This window comes from Crocodylus siamensis, chromosome 6 (genome assembly GCF_052110815.1).
Source record: "Crocodylus siamensis isolate JL-2025a chromosome 6, ASM5211081v1, whole genome shotgun sequence".
Classification (NCBI taxonomy): domain Eukaryota; kingdom Metazoa; phylum Chordata; order Crocodylia; family Crocodylidae; genus Crocodylus; species Crocodylus siamensis.
The window spans coordinates 28,632,033-28,659,626 of record NC_143400.1 but is presented as its reverse complement, the minus strand read 5'-3'; the positions used below and the strand labels follow the sequence as shown (position 1 = coordinate 28,659,626).

Here is a 27,594-nt window from a genome sequence, read left to right as displayed (position 1 = left end):
AGAAGGATTCACACTGCACCAAAATAAGCACTATACTTGCAGCAAACTATTTATGGAAATAACTGTCTATTCTATTCTTAGCTTTCTCCCACTTTCCACTTTGAGCCAAATTAACATCATGCTTAATATAAGATGGAGCGCACAGTACTAATCGTTTCAGGGATACATTTGGTAGCTGTGTTGTTCTGAGACAAAGAAATGCAAAACTCTGGAACTCTTGGTTCAGAAATGATCCCTTTTATTAGACCAACTAAGACACTGCAAAAAAAAATCTTTTTCTGCAAGCTTTTAAGCATACACACCCTTCCTCAGGTTCAGGGAAAATTAAAGATGGAAAAAAGGCCCCACAGGTAGAAAATAAAATTCATTTTTGGACAGAGGAAGCTGAAGGTAGAAGTCTGTTTCTCTGGGTCCATGAGAGTGTACTAATTATTGTGTTCTTTTTCCTAACATGTTATAATTCACGGGTCACTCTCATGTGACAGTATTTGGGCCCATCAGTTATAGAAAGCTTTGTTATGACACTTGATAAAATGCTCCAGCTAATCCCAAAGAGGAGAGGAAGTGGCAGAGACATGCAAGGCAGATTTAAAAAAAAATAGATTTTCTATTTGAACTCAAGGACAAAGTAGTATTCATAAATAAAAATAAAACCTCCAAAGGTGGAAACTTCGGAGGCAAAACACATACAGCACAAATCTTAAAAGGAGGAGCAATCATACAACCAATCTGACAGAAGAGAAAGTGGAACAGAGGGACATTTTTTGCCCTATTCCTATATCTGGTACACTCGGTACGACAAGACACCCCTGGATTTTATCAGTAAGGAAAACCAGACCACAGGCAACATTTTTCAAAGCATCTAAGTGGCATCACAAGCTGCACTGATTTGTGCACATCCCTCACAGCCTCTCTACCCCCAAAAGCTTCACCAGTTTAAACACTTCTTTAGCTGACTATTACAAAGCCCTGTGTGGACAACCTTAACATGTTTTAAAACTTGGCTTACATTGGTTCAAGTTGACAAGCTGCAGAAGGGACATTTAAATCACCATAAAAACATCCACATTAGTCTGTACTACTTAAACAAGTCATGACTTTAGCTGAAGAGGTGGTCATAGTGCAGTTTGGACAGATCTTAGATGCTCAGAAAACACCATCCAGAATCAGTTATGCCATACCAATAATTCCTGTGGGCTCCTAAATCACTTCAATAACTGCATCCCAAGACCAGGGAGAGAAAATTGGAGAAGCATCACTCTGGGTACAACCAGACCCAGTGTCACAAATGGCCAGCGTCATCAGAGGGCCATAGGATGACTGCACCCCACCTCGGATGCTTGACACGTCAGTGACACTTGTACAAGGCTTCGCACCAACATGCAACTGCCAGTCAGAGGCTGAAATGATTTCTGACTTGGCAGGAAGCTGCATCCCTGCAGCCCTGTAATGGACACATCTTCCCACCTCGGAATAAACTAAGAACATTCACAAATTTTTTGTTTTTAATACCAATTCATTTCTATATCAAAATTAGCAGCAGCCACTTGACACCCAGACCCGTGGGATTCAGGGCATCTAGAAACAGTGGATATGCCCCACAGTCACCAGATCATTTACTGAGACTCGCAGGGACACCACCTTCCAGCAAAGGATCAGCCAGATGCCGCCGAGGTGCACACAAGTGCAGCACCCAGGACTCTGCCCACACGCAGGGGGAGAGTGACTGCACATGTGTACACACACACATATGCAGGGACACACATACAAGTGTACACAAAGGGATGCACACACATGCAGGTGCACAGACAGGCACGGGGATGTATATGCGCACGCACGTACTCAGACATACACAGGAATGCAGAAACACAAGCGCAGACAGGGATGCGTGCACACATACACACACACGGATGCATGCACACACGCGGACGCCCGCACACGCTTGTCCGGGGAGCAGGGACACACCCCCAGGCCCGGGGCCGCCTGCCCGCACGCACACACACGCGCGCAGCCCCCGGGCCCGCGGCGGGGCCGCCTCACCCACCGCACATGGCTTCTGGCGATGCAGCCAGACCAGGCTCCGCTCAGCTCTGTGCGGGTGAGGCCGGGCTCGGCCTCGGCGCGGGGGCGGCGCTGCGCATGCGCTGGGCCCGGCCGCTCATTGGGTGCCGCTTTGCCGGCGTGGCCCGAGCCCGCGCGGCTGGCAGGGACGTGGCAGCAGGACGTGTGACTGCGCGCGTGCGCAGGGGGCCCGCCGCGGCCTGGAAGGCCAATGCAGGTGCTGGTTTCGGGGCAGACACGGACGTGTATACCCAGACCCTATCCCGCTGTGGGCTTGTGCCTGCTGTTTTTTACCGCCGTACATCTCCGGCCGAGGGAGCCGAGTCCGTAACTGATTGGGAGTGAAGGTTTGAGGCGAGCTGCTGCTGTTGCCTAGGAGGAATTCTTGCTCCGGCCGTCCTCCTCTTGCCGCGAGCCAAGTCGTCATGGAAGCAGGGCAGCTCCAGCAGGAGTAGGCTGTAGGGTTTGTTCCTTTTTAAGTCAGTCTGGACTCCAGAGGATGGGAATGCTCCCACTTCCACTGAGGGTCACAGCTAGACTCACCTTAATTAGCCTTCGTTATTCTTCACTAGCAATGAGTAGTAAAATAAACTGTATTATTACTAGTATTTAATGTCAGCTGGAAGAGAAAGTTGAAAAGGACATCCTGTATACAGGCAGAATTGAATGCACCTTGCCCACTTGAAAAAAATACTAAGGGCGGCAAGAAACTTGATATGCCTGCCGAGTTGGCTGCATTAATGTATGCAAGCTGTTCTGGTGAACCAAGGACTCTGGCTGTAAAAGTGGCTCTTGAAAAAGACGTTGGGGACTTCAATTGATTCTAACGTTTGTAGGTCATAAGATGAGCTTTGCTATTAAGCCCAAAAGCAAAGGAGGGTTCCCACAATGCTTTACAAGTTTCAGGGCCAGTGGTTTATTTGAAGCTTTATTTGACTGCACCAAGCACATGAGGAGTGAGACTTGGTCCTAACCAGAGGGACACTTGACTTAAGAAATGTTACACTTGTTACAGACTGCATAAAGAGCATGTACCTTGTGTTTTCATTCATCAGTTCAGGGGCCCCTAGCAATCTAAGTAAAGTGGCATATTTCTATCAAGCTATTTAGCTAGTTCAGCCTTTCTCTTCTGCCTTGATTTTTCCTTACTTTTGCCATTGCCTAAGGCCCTACTTGAAACATTTTAATTAAGGGATAATGGAACTGGTGTTCTGTTTGGCAAGGCAATGATCTGGGCTAGCATAGGCAAATTAAAAGGCTGGGCAGTTCATAACCATAAAAGAAGTAATTTCCCAGTGGGGTGATCTGGTAACCTAGCATAGCATGAGTAAAACAGGTAACTAATAAACTCTCCTTTCATTTTCCTCTTACTCATGCATATGGCAGCGTCTGGCCATTGTTACTGTTATTACCCACTCCTGCTGAGGCACCATCTTTTTTCATTAGCTAATCTGTAAGGTGGACTCAATTCATCTGCTTCCTTATTTCCCTATCTTGTGTTTTTGCAAAGTTCCAAGATGGCTCTGGTGCCAAAACTAAAATTATATGGTTATCATACGTAATCTGATGATTGATTGTGTCCATCAACAAGTCACAAATTTCTTGTTCCTCATGCTGAAACTCCCTGTTGAATTCAGCATGCCCTTGGGGCAGGTGAATGCAACAGCTCTGAGGGTAAGCAGCTAGAGGTAGTGGGCAAGGAAGACCTGTCCTGTTCTCAGAGCGTGTCCTGATGAGCGTGACTGTTTGTTTCCCTAGGGATGCCAGTGCCATGCACACTCTGGCACATGGCAGGTGACCCCAGGTGGTGTAAGGGAAGCCCCAGCAACCTTACCTGGGGTCCTCCAGGGGCCAGAGTGTGTCTGGACAGCCAGGCTCCAGTTTTGAGCAGCACACACTGCCACCATGTGTGCTGCCCTGCTTTTTTCATTGTGGGTTTTTAAAAAAAAATCCTCCTGCGCTCCCAGGTAGCAGTACAGGGAATGCGTGCAGTGTGTAGCACCACAGACAGGTCTGTGGTGCCACATACTCCACATCCACGCTCATCTGGATATGACGCGAGAGGTCAGGGGGAATTGCAGCCAACTGCAGCAGAAGCAGGGGCAGGTCTCAATCAGTTCCCAAAGCACCCAAGAAATGCATATTGTTATTGTGTCAGCTGCACAGCAGTTCCCATGCCTTACTTCTGCAAATGCTGTAGAAATTTTGTAGTACAACCAGAGATATGAGGCCAATGGTATTTTGAACTGGGATAGATGAATAGTGAAGGGGGACCATGTTTCCAGGCTCAAGTACCTTCTGAACTAACAGTGGCCTTTATATACAGCAAGCGTTGTGCAGATCTAGATTTTTGGATGGCTCTAAGAGAAACAAAATTAAAACTCCTGCAAGGATTTAGCAGCTCTTCAACATCTGCACGCTTTTAAATGCTTTTCTCACCGTAGATAAAAGTTACTCCCAAGATTTTGTGTTACTATATTTCAACCCCTGCTCTCTATATACACTTTTACAAGTGTATTAACTCAATTACTGGGTTGATTTAAAAGAAACCTGAAATAGTTGTACCAGTATAACTTCCAATACAGATGCACTCAAACTAAAAGGTATTTTATATCAGTAGTTTACCCTTTAAGGTAATATATATATGCTAGTAGAGTGGTACAGCTTCTAGTTTAGGTGTAACCTGCACCTATCATCAGAAGGAAAAATGGGAATGAATCATAGTTTACCTTCCTGTTTGATAAATTCATTCTTTGTAAAACTAAAGTATGAAGACTATCACAGGCATAAATCCCAATTGGACTAATCTTCCTTGAAATCTAAATGTTGGCTACAGTCCTAAACTGCAGATTGTTTTCTACCCACCTGATGAGAGGTGAAAAAACACATTTGGAATTAGTAACTGTTAAGTAATTGGAGCTATTGCTTCCTGCTGCTGTGCTGAAAATACCTGCTTCATAAATCCTATCACAGAGGGTTTTGTATGCTGATTGTTTTCCAACATGCAGTGAAGTATTATCAAATGTAAAATGACAAACACTCATTCCAGAGGCTTGGAACAAGTCACATTTTGATAAAAAGCAGGTCTCTACCTGTGAACAGTTTCAAGATGGCAAGGATTTAGATAGCTGTAATCAATTTCTTTTCTATAAACAGGGAACTGGATTAGCTTTGTTCATACAAGTGGATTCTTTTAATCGTGCAGTATTTTGAAAGCCTCTGAACATCTGTGAAATAGGTGCAAGTGAAGGTGTCAGAATAACAACTTTTACAGTACTGAAAGCACTGGTGTAGGTTATTCATGTAAGACGCTTCCTAGAGTGCTTATTGGTTTTCATTCATGATCATTGATATATATATATAGATACAAAACATCCATTACACAGGTAGGGAACTGAGACAGAGTGCAAGATACCCAAACTTGCGCAATATATAGCATATATAAAATTATATATATATATATATAATGCTATCCATGTCATGTAAGACAACTTTTATGTTTTCAAACTCCAGCCTCTGAAACACTTACTTAACAGACTTTCAGCTATGGCACTGAAATGGTACTTATTGCAGGCCTCAGACACATTATGGAAGTTGATCTTCTGGTTTCAGACAACAATATTGTTAATGTCTCAGCAGCAAGACTCGTTTTAAAGACCCTTGTTACTTTTCTGCAAAGCTCAGAAGCTCCAAACTGAGACTCTCAATCATGAATCACTAATTTTACCAACTTTTAGCTCACGTGTAATCAGAAGGTATTCCTGATCAATAAAGACATGGATAATGTATAATTTAGATAAGCCTCTTGCAGATGTATCCTTGTTCTGCATGTATTCAGCACTTAGTAATGCAGTCACTGTTATGCTGTCATGTGAGATTTTTTTTAAAGGTTTTATTCGATTTAATACATTGATAATAGTTTTCCACATAAATCTAAAGGTGGTTGATTTTTTCATTTAGGGTGCTGCATATATCAGGACTGTACTGTGCATGTGTAAGGTCTGTTATTGACTGGGTGCCTAAACTGGACAAGTAACATCTTTTCTGTATGCTAACTGATCGATCCAAAGATCAACAGAATATTATAGTTACTTTTATTACAGTAGCACCTGAATGCCTCTGTTTTCCTACATAGATTCACTTTTATTCAGAGAAAAAAAAACCTCAGGGAACTGAGACAGAGTGCAAGATATTCAAACTCGCACAAGAAATCTGTGGCTCACCCGTAATTTACATTCGTATCTTTTGAATCCCAGGCCAGTGTTTCAACCACAAGATAGGGGTTTCACGCATCTTTTTGAATCTTCAGTTATAAAATGCTTTATGTGCAAAATATTCAAGTCCCAATTCCAATCTTGCACTTCTGTGAGAGTAGATAAATATGGGAGCTGTTTCCACAGTCGTCAATACTGATATGTTCACAGCAAAGGAAAATTGAAACCTTCTTGTAAATGAATTAGGTTAATGTTGCCTAACTACATTGAAAAATATTGACTGTAACACCCAAAACACAGAGGCCACACATTTTATTTAACTCACAGCAACACAGCTGGTGCTTAGCATCAGAGTATTTCAAAGTTTATAGAGATGGACACAAAATTGCAAATTAAGCCCCCCAAAAAGCCCATTTTTCACAAACCAGAACACAACCAGCCATTTTGAGACTGAAAATATTACTGTGCACACAAACTGATCCCTTGTAAAGCAGATGGATCTGCCATAAGGATACTTTTGTCATAAATACATTATCAAGATCAGGTGCTGTTTACTAAATGGGTCAGGGGAAAAAAGATGGCATAATTCCAATCTCAAAATCCTGTCTGAGTTATAAAACATTACTATCACTGGGGGAGTCAAATAGCTGTTCTGTTAAATATTTATCAACAGCTGAACAAATTATGAAGTCCATTGTACCACACACTGCTTTTGTGTACTATGGGCCATATTCCTGATGGTTTAATTCACAGGGTTTTAGGGACTCTGCAGTTACACCAGTGGAGATTTGGTCCTCAGTATCACCATATACTTAAAATGTCCTCTTGGACATTCAGCAATACATAGGAACATGCTTAGTTTCTGAAAAAAACTGGATTAGTAAATCAGATGTGCATTTTTTCTAAAGAAACCTCAGCTCCTGGATAATGAACATTCAAGATCACTTTCCTCAGGTCTGCCCCAAACCCTGTCCTCCCAAGGGAGCTCTGCTTGCAACAAATCTCCTCTAGTTCTTCTGCAAACTAAGCAATAAAGAGACAGAATTTCAGAGTTGGGTGAGGGGTACACATTCCCTGCTCAGTGAAAGCTTCCTGTAAGGCTACAACTCTGAGGAGGAAGAAAGGTTCAACAGGCAATGAACTCCTGCTTGTGGCAAGAATAAAGACTGTAAACTGTTACAAGAAGCCCAAGTACTGAGCATGCAGCTGCTCAGTTGTGGGAACACGGAAAAGAGCCTGTATTCCAAACAGCCAAAACCACCAGCTCAGGCTGGGTACTGGGAACAGGTTATGCAGCACTACATACAGAAATAATACGTGGCTGTGTTGCTGTTCAAACACGAGTCACAGGGTTCTCAATAAATATTTTCCTTTTTGATACTCTCAGTGTTTCTCAAACCAGCTGAAGTACGGTTGGTTCTGCCATGGTTTTCCTCACCCAGAGCAGCCAAATTATACTATCAGCTGCAGAATGAACAAACAGGATACAGAATTAAGTAAACACACTTATTCTCTTTGCTAAAGTACATATGTTGGTTTTTTGCCCTAAGCACAATGTGATCCTCTTGATGCTCAAACATATGGAGAAGGAATTTGCTGCAAGTTTCAACAAAGTGCTAGTATCTGCTGGATAATTTTAGTTATTGAGGAGTGCATTAGGGTCTCCAGATATCAAGGGTTCAAAGTAGCAGTTTCTAATCAAATTTTTTAATGATATAATTTTCTTAGCAGATAGTCCAGATCCATAACTAATCATATTTGCTTTCATTGCTGCTGTTTGAGTAGTGTTGGGGAAGAAGTGAGTAACTCTCACTAAACTTATGTATATTGTTATGTTTTAACAATATTGTGTCTTCTGTAATTAAACCTTTGATTATTAGGTTCAACTGCAGTCAGAATTCAGTGATAATGAACAATGAAACAAGTAATTTTCTTCATAATATGTAATATTTAACTCTGACCTTTAAGACTGCAGATCATTCTAAAACCCATACAGCAGATAGGGCAATCGTGTGTGCACGCGTGTGTACACATGAACACGCTAAAGAACAAAACTGATTTTCATCCTTAGTCTTGAGACTTTGGTATGAAACAGAAGTAGCTAGACAAACAATCCTTTTAAATGCCTTTCATTTGTTTCTTAAGAAACCATACAAGACAGTTAACAAAGTCCACAGAAGAAGAAAGATACTCTCTTTTGAAAGTGACCTTGTAACTGGATCAGCCATAGTATTATCTTTATATGATGGAAGACTTTTTCGATGACCAGGTTCAACTATTTTCTAAAGAAGAGAATGAGAAATGTTGTTGCTTCTTGGAACGTGGCTAGTTTACACACTCCCACAGGAAGATGCTGCAACTCAGGTAGAGTTTGCTCCTTTCTCCACTTCATCATCATCAACCACCTGAAACCAAAACCCAAGAGTTGCTAAGGTGAACACTTTCAATTTTGCTCCTCTAGCATGACACAGGACCTTAAGAAATGCTTGAGGTTACATCTGTTATTCAGACACACTAGATTGTATTAACCTGATTTTACAGCTTACTTCTTAGGAATCAGTAGGAGCTGCCTTCACACTACATCACCGAACAGTAATGGTCGCATGAAAAGGACAAGCCACTTCCATCAAAATGACATGAGCAGACTTGATTGGAAAAAAAAAGAATCCTGTGTAATCCTAAGGGGCTGGCCAAGTGGTTATGAAAGCAATTAGAACAACTGCTAAACTGTACCAGATGCACCTGAATTTGCTTTCTCGGGGGCAAAGGCTTATTTTAAAACATACTAAGCCAAGTTATAAAAAAACCAAAACCAAAACCTATGAGGAAAAAGTCCCTAAGATACAAAGCTAACATTAACTAACAAAGACAAAACAGCTCAGGGAGTCCCAGTTTTAAAATCCAATCATGTTTTTGGGACTAGAACTAAATAATTTAAAACTGTGTCATCAAAAAGGAAAACAAATTAACTTCAGGTGTAATGTTACAGACCAAAAACATTACCAAATGTGGGTTTTATACAATACATGCACAAATGAAGAAAAAAAAGAGATGCAATTCTACCTAAAGGGGGAAAACAGGGATTAGGCTTTTTTTAATTTTATCCAAACACAAATTGGAACTGCCTTGCCAATACAAGAGAAGGCAGAGTTCTCATGTTTCAATTTAATTATTCTCCATTCTACTCAGTACAGTAATTTAGTAAAAATCTTCCCATTCTAGGTTGATTTGTGGTCCCAGAGTCAGATTCTTTTCTCTCTCCTTGGATGGGTTTTGCAGAATGCATGGAGACATTTTAAAATCATCTAGGCTGCATGGAAGTGAAACTTTACTTCCATTAAATTTAGAGAGAGACAGAAAATGACTTGCTGTAGCTATTAATATACCTAGTACTACAGGTATTTCTGCATTAATCATAGATAGCAGTATAGACATACATTGTCATTTAAATTAGTCAAGTAAAACTGTGCCTCAGTTTAATTGTTTTTTTTAAAAGCCCTTCTGTTCTCCTGTCTGCAAGTACCTGTTCCACACCTTCTACTTCAGGAATATAGAACTGCAGCATGTTCTGTATTCCGTTCTTCAGCGTTATGATAGAACTAGGACAGCTCGTGCACGACCCCTGCAATTTTAGCTGCACAATCCCATCTTCAAATCCTTTGTATATGACATCGCCGCCATCCTCCTGCACTGTTGGCCTGAGGAAACAAAATATTAATTGTATCAGTAATTTTTGCTCTAGAAGTGTTTAAGAGTTCTTTTAATGCTCCTAAAAGATTGACAGCTCAAGTAACCAATTTTTTCTCTCTCTACGCGGAATACAATGGCAGTGCCAGGTTCCTCTTATTGTGCCAGGCTAACATACCTCTTCGCTGACCTGGAAAAATCAGCTTTCTGTCTCCAATTCTCATTTGTTCCTTGGATGCTCTGAGCAGATTTGGCAATTCTGATGCGTCTAGCAATGAAGACACTTGTTCTCTGGGTGCTGGTCTCAGATTCATACCAACGCACTTCATGTAGCAACGAGTCATCTGATACTAACAGCTTTACGCAACTCTTGCTCTAGGCCAGTGACATGGAAGAAAAAGCCTCTATAACCCAAAAGCCATCCAACCCAATGCTAAGTTTGCAGACTTGCATTCTGCTAGTAAGCAGAAGTTAATGGCAAATACCTAGCAAAAGAAGAGAGCAAGGTTCAGTTGTAAGTGAGCAGCATCTTTGTAACTGGCAAAGTCATATGAATATAGAGACCGAGATGCCTGTGGGGTTGAAAATGGCATATCTAGAATTTTACAACACCAAAACTACTGAGGAATCCTATTTTATTATACTACACTAGCTACCAAGACAATGAAACCACAGATGAATCCTATGATAAACCATCATCCCTTTCAGGACACTCCAACAGCATAGATTTTAGTTACCATCCCTACAGCTGTTTGTCTGCATAACATTAAGGCTGTCTTTGAAAAACTGTAGAGTTTTCCTTTCTGAAAAATGTCTTCTCTACATTAGAGGTTATGGCAAACTGAAGGTAGTAGTACAGGGAATAATGACTCATGTTCTGGATCGTTTTGAATACATGTTGTTTCTTATATATTCAGCAAGGAAGATAATCCCAAAGTACTTAAGGGCACCTGTACACATGCAGAGAGGCTGCTCGGACGTGCTATAATTACAGTGCATTGGAGCAGACTCAATTAATCCAGAGCAGACTGACTGAGCCTGCTGGAGCATGTTAATTACCATGATCCAGCGGACTCCAGCCTCACATGCATCAGTGTTTCTGCACTGAAAAATGGCAATGGGGGTGCTTTAACTAAAGCTAGTTCAGTGAGCTTTAGTTAAAGCTCCCCTGTTGCCATTTTTCAGTGCAGGGACGCAATATACGTGATGCACTCTCAGAGCTGCTCTAATTAAAGCACCCCCACTCCCACACATCTATAAACGCCTTAAGAGCCTAATCCAGCAAGATGAGGAGGAACTCAGCACTTTACAGGACACCTAGTACTACTAAAATATTCCCAACCTGTAATATTTTCCCAACCTGGTCTCTTTTCACAACTAAAGAATGAGCAACATTACAACTGCATCCCCATAGCAATGCTTTTTCAGACGCCAAACTAAAAATCATTGAGTCGCTTGAACAGAAGCTCTTTATACTAATTTCCAGAATAACTGTTTTGAGAACTACATTCCTAATGGAACAGCACATGAATGAATCCTATGTATTAATATCAGGAACTTGGCCCAATCAGCCACCTCAGTTCCCGAAAACCAGTAAATATAATGTGTATGATTGAGAATTTGTTTGCTGTCATTTGAAAACATGCTGTTCTACAATTCAGATCTCTTTTTTTCCCCTTTCCCCTAGGCTTTTTAATTTCTTTGGGTATATTTTTCAGTGTAAACACTGAATACTCTGTACATGCCACTGGCTTACACACAGATCCTGGAAACTTCGGTCATGATACTGACACAAGCAGTAAGATATATTGCTGTGAATGTTCTCTTCAATCGCCTCTTGAACAAAGGACTACGTTTTAAAAGAGATTATGGCGATTATAAAAGATGTACCTGTGAATGTTCAAGCTACCATACCGCAGGGTTTTAAGTGACTACTTGACAACACTGGGACTCATTTAATGCTGCCTTTCAAACCATTATTATATAAGATGCATGTATTCCTTACATTCAGATAAAATCTTCCAATTCCTTTCTGCTTATCTTCCCCATTTTTAAGAGATGAGTTGACTGTCACTCCTTCAGTTCTGTGATATCCTCCCAATATTTTAAAAATATTTATGAAAGGAATATTTTTAGAAATTATTTTAAAAAAACCCCAAACCTGAGAGACTACATCTTCAGGACAAATTCAATTAGCTCCATATGATATGATTGAGTGTCTGCTTTTGGGACTTGTGATTCGGGAGAGACACTGTTGTCCTTTAGGAGAGGACTTTTGAGATCCATCAAGCACTTCTCCACATCCACATTTTTTTTATTCTTTTCAGTTGAGGCAGTAAAAGAACCTAAAAATATGCACTAGAAAAACCACGCACTCTGTCTGATACCTGTTCTAAAGGCTGCATTATTAATCACCTGATTCTACATTCAAGGAGAGTCAAAACACAGATACAGCTGCAAAATGCAATGATACAAATTCACTGAACCTCAGACCGCCAAACGACTTGTGCTCGTGACTTTTTCTCACGCTCAGTCTGACATGACATGGAGTTTAACCTCCCCTTTCTAGACAAAGTCTTACATGGTTCTGAAACTCAGAAAAGCAAGAAGGAAGAAATAAAGTAAATGTATATAAAAGAAAAAATAGTGCAGAATGTGTACTAGAGAGGCAAAGATCTTTATTTACCATTTAGATTGGGCCAGCACCAAAAGGCCCGTACTGCTCTGTTACCTTGTGTAATGCCAAATACACACAGTCCTGCACCTCTCCAATGTCACCCAAGGTATCTGCTACGTGACAATACTCAAACCAGCAACATTTACAGTTACCTTATTCTAGTATCCAGCAGTTCCTTAATCATTAATACAACTTCGTCATCTTCCTCCGAAGGAGCTGGAGAGGGGAAAAATGTGCAAATCAAAATACTGACAGCCCCTTTCTTATGATTCACAATACATGCCAGAATGATACTCAGTTTACATGACAAAAGTCTGAATAAGGCAAACTGAGAATACACAGAGATGATTCTGAAAGCTGAAGACAGAGCTAAATCTAAATGGGTTCAAATTACAACATGTACATTACACCTGGGAATCCTCACTGATAGAAATCATGGCAGTGCATTGCTCTTACAGTACAGACAAAGGCTTTGACAGATAGGGCTGGTGCTGCTTCAGATGTTGAGGAAGTAGGAAAAAAGCAACTAGCAGCATGGGATAAGCACTTGTGGATAACCACAGCCTGAAAGCATTTGTTATACTACCTCAGACCCTCTCAAATTTATCTGCATGGCCCCTGCATCTGGCCCAAAGTAACTTTCTTCAGGATCAGCCATGGAGTTAAAGTCAACAGGGGCAGGGAAAATGCAGGATTTCTCAGGGCTTTTGTGCACAAGCTCTTCAAAAATATTTATGACCAAGATCAACTACAGAGATGCAAAAATAGTCTCAGCACCTCACAATAAATCACAACCAACATTATTTGGCTGGCTCACTAATTCCCTTAGTCATCTTCCCAATAGCATCTTTAGGGGAAAAAAATAAAAGATTAAGGCTTCCAACTGTAGTACACTTATGAGTCAGCTAGTTTTCCTTACAGAAACATTAAGGCCTCTTTATTTCAGATTAAAATAATGAAGTTAATTTGACTATTAAAAGAAAAAACAGTAGAGACAATAAGGAACAAGACCATTGGAATCTCACATTTAGAAGGGGCCTATTTTACTAGCAGATAAAGCAAAAATCAAAAACCTGAAATTTAAATAACATCTGGCTTATTTTAGAAGACAGTCTCATTCAACCTCATTCCCTTCCGACTCTAGCTACTATGAAACTATGAAACCGACATGGCTATTACTAATTACAGCATGGGTCACATAAGGATCACAAACATATACAAGTCCTTGGTAAGTGTAAAATGGTTATGTGAGAAAGAAATTAGATGCCTGTAAGCTTTTAACCTAGTATTGTCTTTTTAAATGTATTCAAACTTTCTTCTGAAGATACTTGAAAGCAGAAATGGGCTTCGACTTTCAGACACTCACACAAGGACTCAAATATCACAGATCTTAGGTTTCAGAAACATCTTTTCAGTCAAACAAAAACATCACCCACAATGTTCCTACATCACTTAAATAGAAAGTGATATTTTAAGCGATGCTGTAGGCAATTCCCTAGATAGCAGGTTTAAGAAACCACTGAAGGCAACAGATGGGCTACCAGCACACCCTCTTAATGTAGGCACAAAATGTCTCACATCTCAGTTCCTTAATGTAGTTGAGTTATACTTTTCTCACATGCTGCTTTGTAAGGCAATTTCATGGCGTCTGAATGTAATAAACCAAACCCATTAGCCAAGGATCTACGAGCACATAAGGCATACCAGTTCTTCATTTACCTGTATCTGTATGAGGTGCCTCTTCAGTAACTACAGGTAAGCCAGAGGCAAAGAAATCCATTATAGTTGCATAAATATCTGGTTTCAGTAAGTTCCAATCCAGGACTTCACTCTCCTATAAACAATTTAAGAAAAAACAAAGATACTGTTTTTGTCTCATTATAAAGTTAAACGTTACACCAGGCTTTTTCCCATCTTGAAGACATCTTGCAGAGTATTAGTGGAAAGCCCAGTCTGATATATAAATGTTTATATTTAAAATTATCAATAACTCGGTTGCTTTGGTTGGATTTAAGTATTTCCTTACATTGCCTGCCCATCAACTGCTAGGCAAAAAACAAAGCAGCTTAAGAAGAAAAGAAAAGATAACGATTGCAGATGTTTTGCTATGATTTTGCTCTGCAAACAAACTGCTTTTGGAACCTGTTTTTGTTTTGGTTGCATTCACTATTGATATCCCATTTGTTGTCCCATAAATGACACAGTGCTCCATCTGTTTGTCTGTCTGATGCAGCTCTGTGTTCACAACAGTACAATAGTTTATATGTCTGGGGAAATACAATGCAATACATAAAGCACTTGCTCAAACTCACATGGACCACCATCATTTGTAGCATGGGCCTGTACATGCAATTTTGTTGCTTTCTAGTATCTAGGTTAGAACAATATGAGCTTCACTACTCCTTAACAGTTAACAGAGCTTCTTCTAGAGCAGAGGTCCACAAGCTTTATCTTATTGCAGATCCGCTTTCAGATTTACCAGCTACCGACATACCCCTACCAGCATATATTTTATATTTTAACCCCCTTAAATGCCCATTATTATTACAATGAAAATTAAATTTGCCATTACACAATTTATCTTGCATACCCTCCAGGAGTACGTGTACCACAGTTTAGGAACCCCTGTTCTAGAGCTCCAGAAGGAAAGGATTTTGTTCAGGAGTAAAACGTTACAGGCTCTATTCACAATAGTTTGTGCCTTTGTCATGTCACAACAAATACCAACCCAGATATATTTCTTGTTCTATCATTAACTCTAGGGGTGCACCAATAAAGATTTTCTGGGCAGATACCAAGAGCTGATTACTGACCAGCCATATCCACTGATACCTACTGATTGCTGATGTTCAGCTGGGCAGCTGGGAAAGCACTGTCCAGCTGGTAAGTCTGTTGAGGGGAAGGAGGGGGGTAGGGGTGGAGATCAAGGCCCCCATGGTAAGGGAGTGGGGCTGGGGCAGGTGTTGCACAGCTAGGTTGAGGCAGGGTGCAAGATGGAGCTGACAGCTCATCTGTGGGGAGCTGCACATAATCCCAGGGCAGGCATAGGGGGCATGTGCCCCCCTCCCCACAATCTGTGCATGTGCAAGGGTGGTCTGCCGCTGCATGCTTGGGGCCAGGGCTGCTCCAGCCTCTTCCTAGTGGCTGTGCTCAAGCTGGACAGGGTGGGATGGGTGGCACTGGGAGGGGAGCCACCCCAAAATTCACCACAGACACCCTCCCCCCGCCCACAGCCACCCTCCCAGTGCTACCACTGCCTGCCCCGAGCACAGCCACCAGGAAGAGGCTGGCACTGGCCCCAAGCATGCTGAGGCAGCCTGCCCTTGCCCTGCACACAGATCTAGGAGGGCACATGCCCCCATGCCTCCCCTGGGGGTGCAGGGAACCACCCTGCACCCCTTCCAGATGAACTGCCGGCTCTGTCCCACGCCCTGTCCCAGCCCCACTCACTCCCTCACGGTGGGAGCCTTAATCTGCCCCCCTCCATGTCCCTTCCCTCCCCCACACCCCTTCCCCCAGACTTACTGCCCAGCCACTGCTCTCCAAGCTGCCAGGCTTCATTCCTGGCCATGTGTGCTGTGGCTGCGTGCGTGCACGCAGCATTTATCAGTAACATTATCAGCCACATCAGCCAAAAATAGCCAATTGCCAATAATGTCAATTTTCCTTTTATTGGTGCTGATACCATATGAACGATTAGCAGTGCACCTCTAATTAACTCAGTATGTGAGTGCAGGCAATTTGCTTAACCTATGATTCAAGTCATCCAGCTATAAAAAGTGAGGCTTCATTCATTCAGATCTGGATGAAAAGGGCTACCGATGATAATTACTGATCTAACTTTTTGGACTGTACAAAACAACTAAAATGTGCCGAGCACCTAAAACAGCAGTTCATGGAGTCTTCAGTAGCTCTGATTACTCTAACCCAGTAGGCAATTCTCAGCAGCTCTAGCTGGAACGCAGCACACGTCAGAACTTTATGGTAATTATGTTTCACTTTGTACAGAGATTAAGCTGAGATAAATTTAATCTCTGCAGTGAATATTTTTAGGGCACTTTAAGAGCAGGTTATAGTTCTAGTGTTTGCTATGCAAGCCAGAGAAGAATCTGCAAGGTGTCTGGCTTCCTTATCTCTCCTTGCAGATTGCAGAAGTCTTAGTTCATATTTTAGAGCATGAAAATCTCTTTTTTTTGGCTTACCTTTGTGATTGTGATGAAGTCAGGCCCAAAGAAGACACTTTTAACCCCTTCAATCCTGAATAACTGTCTGTCAAAAAAACGTTAAATCATACAAAAATGAAGCCTGCAGCACAAATGCCTACAGAAAGATGCTTATGAATCGCAACTGTTTTTTTCCGCCCCCATAACTATACATTCTAGACCAAAATAATCACTTTAAAAAGCCATTAAAAGAATCTAGCAAGGGACTCCACTAAAGCAGAGGTGCTTCTGTTTTTACCTAGAGCTGCAGAGTCCTGCAGGTTTGTTTAAGCAGAACTATGTGACCCCCACAAGAAACAAGACCACAGTTTTAAAGGGTTTCAATTAGATAAACTGAAAGAGTGTTTAAAAGTCTGCCTTAAACACTTGCATTTGCTCTTCGTGGCCACAGAAAGCAGTCAGCTTAAATCTATAAAACCTTAATTCTCAAATGATGGACTGAATGACTCATGTCATCAATTCAATTCAATTTATTAAGGATTTTGGCTAAATGCTATGCTCCCAAAGACAACATAACACACATACAAACCATAATATAAACAAGTTCAAACAAAGTAACCAAACTACAAATATTATACTAAAAATAGCGGTCACCAACAAACATAAAAACACTACTAATATTAATACAATAGTAAATCAAGACATAAATCTATAATATTGTTGTACACAGATCCACAACCGAGACAATAAAATCAAATCTAATGTTAAAATGTTTCACTCATATCAGTAATAAAGGATATTTAATTCTAATTGCCTCAGCATTGTAAGTAAAAATTGTGAGATGGTTTACCACATTTGGATCTGGTTGCTGGTAAGATAAAAAAATACTCTGTTTAGAATTGCCAGGAGCTAAATCAAGCATTTTTACACAAAAGATTGTAGTAACCCTACTGAAAAGAGAGACAAAATGTATTTCCAATAGTTCAAACAGATGAAAGGGAGAAATGCCTGATGACAGAGAGGAAGGCAACCGCTGAATGAGACCTCTCCCACAGATACATATGTGCATGATGATGAGAAATACTGAGAATAGGAACTTTCCAAAAAATAACAGGAACATTTTCAAACATTAAAAATACAGCTTTGTAAGCTATGCGTAGTTTAAAATACCACAGCAGTTAAATGTTGCTTGGTAGACTAGTGGACTGAAAACATTCCTTAACAAAACATAGCGAGGATGCAAGAACCCTCTAACGCATCCAAAACTGTGAAACACTCTTTCCACAGCTGGCCCTGTTAGTTGATGTAATTTCCTTGGAAAAATGTGTGTTCCTGGGCTGAAGCAAAAGGCATTGAACTACAAAACCTGAGAACTGCGATCTTCTGCTCCTCCTCATCCTTCAGCAGTTATGCTGGAACAGAAAAGACAGCTTCTACTCCATTCCTAAATCCTCACTGGCAAGAGTTATAAAACCCAGTCTCAGGAACCCAATTCTTATACATTATGGAGGAAATCTAGGTATCAGGACAGCAGCCTTGAACCCAGGACATAAGTCTTTACAGAGTGACATTTTCTCCAAGTCTGCCACCTCCACTGCATCTACCAGTAAATGAACAGGATCTGCCTAAGCCCCCCCACAGCAAAGAGATTCTACCTTATCCTGAATTCCCAGCTGGCTAGCTAGTAACAACTGACCAGCGACTTCCCCTATTTTAAGGCAGGCAAAGGAAGAAGAAAGGTCTAGGCAACCCAGAGCTCTTGTAGATCTCCAGCGATGCTCTGAGAAGTCAACTATCTCTTGACCCAGCCTGGTCTTTGATGCTTTTTGTTTGCCCAGGCCCTGGTTGCACAACTTGCTGTATTCAACACCACAATATAAAAGTTCTTTTGGGGGTGCAACAATAAAGATTTTCTTGGCCGATACCGACAGTCTATTACTAACCAGCCATATCAACCGATACCAATCTAATAACCAATTTACAGGAATGCAGCTGGGCAGTGTGGAGAGCAGCGCCCTGCAGGTAAGTCTGTGGATGAGAAGGAACATAGAAGAGGGAAGAGGTGTTGGGGGAAGATCAAGGCCTCCACAGTAAGGGAGTGGGGCAGGGGCTGGGGGTGCTGCCCAGCCAAGGTGGTAAATGGGACCCAGGGCCAGGGTGGGGAGCGGGACAGAGCAGCAGGTGTCTCATCCAGGGGATCAGGTTCCCAGCGCTTAAAAATGGCAGCAGGGCCGCTTGAACTAAAGCTCGCCAAATAAGCTTTAGTTCAAGCGCCACTACCTCCATTTTTAAGTGTGGGAATGCTTTTAACCAGAGTGGAGCCAACTGGGGTAAGGGCGGAAGCGGGCTGCCCACTGTGGGCTCAGGGCTCTCTACTTTGCTGCCTTTGCCCCAGGAGCTCCGCATTGGCCATGTGTCCCCTGCCCACCCAGCAGTGGAAGGGATAACTCACTGCCCCCACTGCCGCCGGGAGGACAGGGGATGCGCAGCCAGTGTGAGGCTCCCAAGTGAAAAGTAGCAGAGCAGGGAGCCCCAAGCCTGAAGTGGGCAACCTGCATCTGCCCCACACACAAATCTGAGGGAGGTGCACACAGCAGCAGGGAGCTGCCCCCACTTCCCACCTCTCCTGCACTTTCTCCCCTCCATAGACTTATCTACAGGCCACTGCTCTTCATGCTGCCCGGCTGCATTCCTGGCCATGTGTGTGCGGCTGTGCACTTGCATGTGGCATCCACAGGCTCCAGCCAGAAGGTATAATTAATTATATTAATCTATGACATTATTAGCTACCTGGCCAAAAAAAAAAAACTGATAGCCAATGATGTTAATTTTAATTTAACTGGTGCCAATCCAACATGGAATCACTATATCGATGCACCTCTAAAAATCTTTTATGCTTTGTGCCCTACATGCTTTTACAGAGGATTGCATGTGAACAAGGCCAAGGGTGGAGGGAAAAGAAAATGCCAAACAAAACTCACCTGTTCACTGGCCTGTTTACAACACATCTAGGTTGTAAAAAAGAAAAAGGCAATGCCTTGAAAAGTTCACAGACTCAAAATGAGATGAAACTAGTATGTTGCTTCCACTGTGATGTTTATTTCCATAGGAGGCCTGTGTCATTACACTCTGAAGATGCATGACTTATGGGAGGGCTAGTCACATGAGCAAGACTGGGCTGGCTCAGCACCCGAGGTTGCAACAAAACACTGCCTAATCAGAATCATGAAGTAGATCACAAGGTACCAAATTACTCTGTTGATGTGCACAGCGTAGAAACCTTAATATGTTAGTTGAGGCAATGGTCGTTTATAGGACTTCTGGCTACTGTGCAAGAGAAGCAGCATCAAGTCCAGACATACAGCTGACCTGCCCTTCATTTTTCAGTTTCTGTTCAAAATGTCCATATGGGGACTATAGAACAAATTCTTATGTGCTTGAACGTACCTTGCTAATGGTGAGCAAAATGCTGCAGCTGGTGTTGAGAATTCCATGGTCCTCGACTCCAACACTTGTTTCCCTGGAATAAACTTCACACTGTTTGGGTTTGGAGTGTCCTGAGTCTGAATAAACATGCATCGAACTGGAAAGGAAGCAGGAAAAAAATGGGATCAAAAGATAAGTAACTTAAGCAACTCAGTTCAGAGATCCTCTCATTTATCCCAGCAGAGAGTCACTGAAAATAAAAGACCAATGTGTAGCAAAAGACAAACATGGTGTAGCAAGTTCCATTCAAGCATCCACATCGATACACATTCAGTCTTAGAGATGATAGATCAGCAGAGCTGTACCCCCCTGCTCATCTTTTTCACTATTTTATTTCCTGCTCATATGGTCAGTATAGGTCTGCACAGAGCAAATACCCTCCAGTGAGGCAAAGCTGGTAGTCCTTGCTTATCTCTCTTATCTAGGCTTTTATTCCACAGTCTGTGCTGAGGTACCAGAGAACCCCTGTATCATCACATCCCCTCCTGCTTAGAAGTTAGGTGATGGGTATAAGTAATTTTGCTAACTAGCATTGTAGTATTAAGAATGTCTTCATTTTCCATCCCCGCCACCCTCATCCCTAGCTTCCTTAAAAAAGAGCATGTCAGACGAAGAGCATGTAGAAGTGAACACATCACCTGATAATGAGCATGGCAACACTTTCTTCTGGAGAAGAGGTTACCATAACCCACTAATTTGCATTGTTTCTCTGGGCAAACACACAATTCTCCTTAACCAGCTTACTGACATGGACCTTTTGGACTTTAAAAATTTTATCCGAGCAAAATTTCCAAACACCTGGTAAAGGCAAACCCTTTTATAAGTTTATTTACTTTAAAATGTTATATCAATTGAGTTTTGCTCAGTTAACTGAACTGGAATAAAAATAATGACTAGACACTTTCATGGTGTCTTTTGTCCAACAACCTCAAAGGATAGACCTGTGGAGAAAAGGAGATAAATGAAGATTAAGGGCCATGCCTATGTCCCACTGAAAGCAGAAGGCACAGTTGACTACAGAACCCTACTTCATTCTCTAATCATAAAAATCCCACTTCTTTCCCTGCATTACTAATCCTGCAATGAATTACTACCATCTTAAACCAGTTCATCACCCTCAGCAAATAATACTCCTTAAAAACTCCAGTGAAGTCAGTAGGTTTACTTTTAGGAAGCAAGTCTATTTAACTTGCAGAACACAGGACTTAGATTTGAATTTTTTTTTCTTATAACTAAAGCAACAAAAAGCACTTACATTTTCACTTCCTAAACATGAATTTTGACTATAACTCCTCATATTAGTCAACTCCTACAACTCCTCATATAAATCAGGCTATTTATAAAGCAACAAATTGCTACTGCACCTTAACAATCCATCTGACTTTAACTCACATCATCACAAGGTATGTGGACAATGATTTTCATTTGTGTCTGCAGGGTTTTTGGTTTTTTGTTTGTTTGTGGGGTTGGTTTTGTTTTTTTTTGGGGGGGGTGGTTCATGAAATAGAGAACAGAATGGGAATGAGCGATGCTGATGTGCCAGAAACATCCCTGATGCGACACTTAAAACCCAATCTCTTTGTCTAGCATCTCCATCCACAGGCATCCAAGAGGAAAAATCTCTGTGACTATAACAGGAAGGACAATGCCTTCAGTGTGAAAATACAGGACTAAACTGTCAATGCTGGACCTGCATAGTGTCAACTGAGAATGCTCTATAGCAGGGGTTCCCAAACTCTGGTACATGTATCCCCCTGGGGGTACGCAAGACGTCTGAGGGCTATGTAGGAGAAATTTTGTAAGGGCAGATTTAATTTTCATTATAATAAGAACTGGCATTTAAGGGGTTGAACTATACAATGTATGCTGGTAGGGATACATGGACAGCTGGTAAATCTGCAATAAGAAAAAGTTTGGGAACCTCTGCTCCATAAAAAAAGGCAATCCACTGCACCTCAACATCTCACCTTCTAGTGTACTGAAACTTCTAAATGCAGTAATATTGATGTGGGACCTTCTAATACAAAAGATAAGAGTTTTCCCCCAAACCAAAGCTGTTCTTGATTAATTAAACCAGTGTGCTTGGCATCTGTTATTATTCAAGGTCAGCAGGTGGCAGTACATGCAGAGTATCTGTACTACTGCTTCCTTCAGTTCCCTGACCATGGCAGTAGACGCTTTCTTCACATACTCTAAAATCATTTATTAAATGAGAACAGCAGAGTGACTTTGAAAGGATATTAGCATAAGCACATCAAACGGCCCAATGACTAGAGCTTTTCAGTCACAGCTGCTTGATTAAATGTCACTTTAAAAAAAACCCTGATTTTTCAGCTGGGTAGGTTGGGGCTCTCTAGAATCAGAATCAAGAAGAAATTGCTGCACAGGGAACTAAAAGACTCATTTAAATAACTTCTCCACTTGTGATTAGTCCTATACAACAGACACCTGCATACATAAGGAAAAAAATGACTTTTGCTACAGCATGGCTGAGTTGTTGCTGAACACATTCAGCAGGTGCAGTTGCTGGACAGGGGATTTTTACCCCCACCCCCCTCCCTAATGTTGCTGAATAAGTTTTGCACTGAGCTTCTGAAATCCTGGAAGAGTTGATCCAGTAAACTGGAGTTCTGGCTTATGCTTTTCCAGATGACTTGTATTGGGTGACTTTTGGAGGTAATAGGAATCTGGTATGCATGAGACATTTAGTGTTAGTGGAAGGTGCTGAATTGAGAGACCTGAACAGTAAATAATCTGCCCAAACAAGTACAGCCTTCTTGGTGACAGTCCAAACAACTCTGCAATGCTCTGCTCTCATTTCACAAATGTTTCTGACCCCTGCCTAGCAGTGAGATGGTAGCTCAAGCCTTCATAGTGCAGACAGCCTTACTTCTCTAAAAACTTTTAAAAGGTTAGGGTCAATTTCAGTGGGTCTGTGCTTTTCCTCCTGGGAACTGAACTTCGATCAAACTAATTTCATGTAAGACAATATATCTTAAATCTTCTGTCTCATTAAAAGAATGAGATCTTTGTATTTCTGGCTGAAAAGAGATGAAAGACTGTCCTTCTTTTTAACAGTTTCATAAAAGTCTGTAATCAGTTAAACTGCAAGTGTAAGTAATAATGGTACTTTTCCTCCAAAACAATTGTCAAATGCTGAACACTTACAGCAATTCAGTCTTTTGTAAAAATCAATAGTGTCTTAAGAAAACTGGTAAAAGAAATGAGAACTGGGTAGAGGATAAGACCAAAATGAAGTGCAAACTTCCTCAAAATTAGATAAATGAATATACAGTGGTCAGACACCTGTTGGGGGAGAGGATGCACGAGTCTCAATCTCTGGATGGCCAACATGTCTTTAGCATCCTTACAAGGTTATATTTTTGGGAAGTCAGCAGAGCAGTTCCAGTCTTACTGACCTCAGCTGTTGAAACAGGGCACAGGGTAGCAGGAGGTCTCTTAAACAGAGTGAACTTTCATTGATAAGGACTTTAAATAAATTAATGACACATCAAAGCATAAACACACTGCTTTTCATCTTTAAAACTCTCTGTGTACCTCAGCAATTGAGATAATTTGCTATTAATTAATGCACTTTAAGGTTACTGCAGATTAAAATAAAGTGCAGTAAACTGCACCCAGGAATATGTCTACATGTGCGCCTGCATTGGGAGCAACTGATTCCAAGACTGCTCCTGCCTCTCTGCAGCAGCCAAGGGGAGCTCCAGGCTCCCTTGGTGACAGCCCCAGGCTGGCAGGAGGCACCAGGGTTCAGGCCTGGGCTCCTGGGAGCAGGGGAAGGAAACCATCTCAGAAGAAGGGACAGCTCCCAGCCGTGTGGAGCTCAGGATCACAGCCTGGCTCAGAGGTACTGGTTTGGGGTGATGCCCTGTAGCCATGCAGCAGCAGTGCCCTGAGCTTTCCCCTTGCTTTGCTTGCTACAGGGATAGGGGAGCTTTCTGTCCACAGTCCCAGCACTGCTCAGCTCCCAGTTCCTGCAGGGAGCCGAGCAGCCTTGGGACCAGGGACAGAGAGCTCCCCACTCCCTCCCAGTCAGTGTCTGTGTGCCAGGCCAGTGGGGGGTACTGCTGCATTGAGCTACCCACCTCACTGTGCCCGACCGCCTTCCAGGCTCCGAGTACCTCCCTGGGGATGCCTCATGTCCAGCCAACTCCCTTTCTGAACACCTGCAAGCCTGGGGATAACGCCACCACAACCCAGGGTCTGGACTGATCTTGACACATGCCCCCTGGGAAACACAGGCCTAGTAGTACTTGAGGGTACTTGACTTGCTGCAAGAACTTGGGGTGCTTCCCTCAGTCTGAAGCACAAATAGTGGTCTCCCTTAGTCAGGCGAACCAAGGGGACTGCAAGTCATAATCTAGACCCTCTCCCAATAAGTCTCCCTTGCTAGGTACAGAGGAGAACTTTATTGGTTACCAGGAGTAGGTTTGGAATAGGGTACCGGGTAGAGCAATATCATAGAAATACCTTAGAGCAAACAGTGGCATGGTAGCCTTTGATCATGCACCCAAGTTACTGCAAGCTATATATCTAGTTAGATCTCAAGAAGCTTACTCACAAGTATCATCCAGAGGCAGGTGGAGAATCCCTCTGGAGCCAAGCAGTTCATTGACCACAAGTGTCAAAGAAGAGAGCAAGTTTCAGAAGATCCAGCTTCTCTGAGAGTTCTCATCATGGCTGCCACACCAGCCAGCCAGCCCGCCTCACCTCCTGGGCAGAACTTAACTTATATAGACCTTATGATTTCATTTACCTGATCCAATGAAGGCCAGTAGCTGTTGGCTGCCAGCCAACCAATTTGAAATGCATCCCTGGTTGCCAGGTAGACTGGCAGGGTCTCTAGCCCCCTCCCATTGCTTAGAACAATAGGGAGTTTAAGCCCGCACCCAGGTGTGTGAGGCCAGTCATGCAGGCAGAGAGAGCAGATTTCCCCGTCCCTCAGGAATGTACCCAACTCAGGTTACAACTCAGGGTTACCTGAAGCTGATGGGGCCAGAGGTATCTACCCTCCGCAGTGACCACAGTAACCAAATTGTCAGATTAGGCATCTGCCTGATAGTTTGGGGAGAGACAGAGATGGCATTCTGCCATGGTCTATACATGTGCTACTGCGCAGTAACTAATGTGCAGTTAATCTAGTACCTGTATTTCTTGGTACTAGCAAGATGCACATTAGCCTAATTTACTGCACAGTAAATCTTGCGCACATGTAAGCGATGATGCTTTACTGAGCACTAGATTAGCCTGGTAATCTACTGATGCAATCAATGCAGGCTGGAATGCAGTATGCATGTCCTGACTTCAAGCTCTACTTACCAGGTTTAACTAACATTGCATCAAATTGTCCCATGTATTGCACAAATACTTAGATTTCAGAATCAAGGGGATTTCTTGCTTACTTCACCTGTCCAAGACATGAATCCCACAAGACAGCTAGTCAACTGTTTCAGGACAAAAATAATTTTTACCTGTATTATGAAACACTGGTAATGGAAGAAATGATTTCTTCTGTACAGCTTGGCAGAGGGGCTGTTTAGCTGTCATGTGAATATCTCTGAATGTGGTATAACAGAACCTGGTGGAAAATAATTATTTTAATGAAAGGGGCCCAACTAAGATTGAACAGCTCTCATCCCTCAAAAAAAAAAGAAAAGAGAGAATTTTACCTGCCCATAGTATCAATGCATTTCAGCAACTGATTTATACTTTACTCTTTCTTGGAAAAAATATGGAGAAGGGTTCATGCAGGCTAGAAAATCAAATGCTGGATTATTCTCCCCCTACCCCCCATCTCCTAGAGAAGAAGGGAACTGATTTTTCAGTCTTTTCTCCCCCTGGCTCTCTCAGTGACCAAGCAGCCAGGTGCAGAACTGGCCAGCAAAACAGAGCACTGCTGGTAAAACAGGTCAGTCAGAGCTAGAAACCGGTGCTGCCCAGTCTCCTCGCAAAAAGAAATGTGGCATGGAAGACGTGACTGGAGGGAACCAACTTGAAGAGACAGAAGGATGGATTTAGCTCAGTGGGCCTGATTTTATTTTTTCCTTTCCACTCCCACCACCACTCAGGTGATCTGCACATTAGATGAGCGGGGCTGCTGGGGCAAATAAGGACAGCAACACAAATGCTGGTGTCTGCACACGAGTCCCCCATCCGTGCGCAGGTGCACCTGTGCACACCCCTGGATGGGGGTGCAAATGCTGATGTGTAGCTGCCAGGTGTGAGCAGAGACCCAGATTTTAAGTCAGGCAAAAGGCAGGGCAAGGTGCAGCGCTGATTTTCAGCCGGACTGAGCTCCTCCCAAGGGAACCGGGCAGTGTCGCGCAGTGTTAGGTGCGCCGACGCAATTCACTCGGTAAGTACAAGGTAAAACTAGAGACTCCGATGGGGTCAGAAACCTCCTGCCCTCCCAGCTCTTTCCCCGGGCACGAGCCGTTTCGCCCAGTAGGCAGAGGAGGGCAGTCACGAGCCACCCGGGGCGCGGAGCCGGCTCGCTGACGCAGGGGCCCGGCGCATGCGGGCGCCGCTCCCTTCAGGCCGGGGAGGCGGAGCGGCGAAGCCACCAGGCTCCGCGGGGCGGGTCTCTCCGGGGGCGGCCTCGAACCCGGGGAGGACCCGGGCCCAGGCAGCAGCAGGAAGGTTACCCCTGACCTGCCCGGGGTCGCGGTCACCTACCGGCCGCCCAGCCCCACAGCCCGCACCCACCGCACCGCCGCCATCTTGGCTCCGGAGGGGGAGGGGGGATCCGGCGCGCGAGGACCCCGCGCGGGCTGCCCGGCGGCGCCTGGCTGAAAAACGCGCTCCCCCTGCTGGCGGCGGTGGGAACTGCCGCAGCGCCTGGGCCTGGGGCTGGGCCGCCCCGATGGTTCCAGCCCTGCAGGACGCGGGGAGGCGGGCTCGGGCGTGCCCTGGCTGGGGGCACACGCCCTGCCCCTCACCCGCCTGCCCGGCAACCGCTGCAGCCGCCCCTGCGCCCACGTGTGCCCTTACTCCACTGCCCCGCCACCTCGTCCCTGACGCGGCGCACCAGGGCGCCGGGCGCCGTCCTGCCCTGGGTCTGCGAGCCAGCGCCTGCGGCCTAGGCCTGCCAACCTCCGGGAGATGCTGAGAGTCTCCCAGAGGAGACATTATAGGGCGTTCATTAAAATCAGCGTTCAATGTTGAATCTGATTTGTACAGTAGCCCAGTGGATTTTTACAGTGTCACGGGCGGTTGCCTTCCTGACATAGCTTCTGCTCCATAATCCATAACAGACATACACGGGTCCATGGGCACATCTGTGTTG

General features: G+C 43.3%; 2 protein-coding genes across 5 annotated transcripts in view; both read right to left on the bottom strand.

The window, feature by feature from the left end:
- Window positions 1–2,191, bottom strand: part of GFPT1 (glutamine--fructose-6-phosphate transaminase 1) — a 50,006-nt gene extending 47,815 nt beyond the window's left edge. For both annotated transcript variants that reach the window (XM_090051082.1, XM_090051084.1), the window contains exon 1: window positions 2,045–2,191. In XM_090051082.1, coding sequence (XP_089907208.1) covers window positions 2,045–2,051 — 7 coding nt within the window. In that variant the 5' untranslated portion in view covers window positions 2,052–2,191. The remainder of the gene's footprint in view (window positions 1–2,044) is intronic.
- A 4,381-nt stretch (window positions 2,192–6,572) lies between these two features.
- NFU1 (NFU1 iron-sulfur cluster scaffold) lies at window positions 6,573–27,106 on the bottom strand. 3 transcript variants are annotated; one of them, XM_090052066.1, is made up of 8 exons: window positions 26,985–27,106; window positions 25,781–25,887; window positions 20,250–20,385; window positions 16,842–16,908; window positions 14,359–14,473; window positions 12,792–12,855; window positions 9,799–9,973; window positions 6,573–7,298 (listed from the first exon to the last, which is right to left on the bottom strand). In XM_090052066.1, exons 1-8 carry the CDS (start codon window positions 27,026–27,028, stop codon window positions 7,161–7,163), a joined length of 846 nt encoding a protein of 281 aa, XP_089908192.1. In that variant the 5' UTR covers window positions 27,029–27,106; the 3' UTR covers window positions 6,573–7,160. The 3 variants fall into 3 exon arrangements, with proteins under 3 accessions (XP_089908192.1, XP_089908190.1, XP_089908191.1); XM_090052064.1 differs by having other exon boundaries at window positions 6,573–8,680; window positions 26,985–27,105; XM_090052065.1 differs by having other exon boundaries at window positions 6,573–8,680; window positions 27,015–27,062.
- Between the last annotated feature and the right edge of the window lie 488 nt (window positions 27,107–27,594).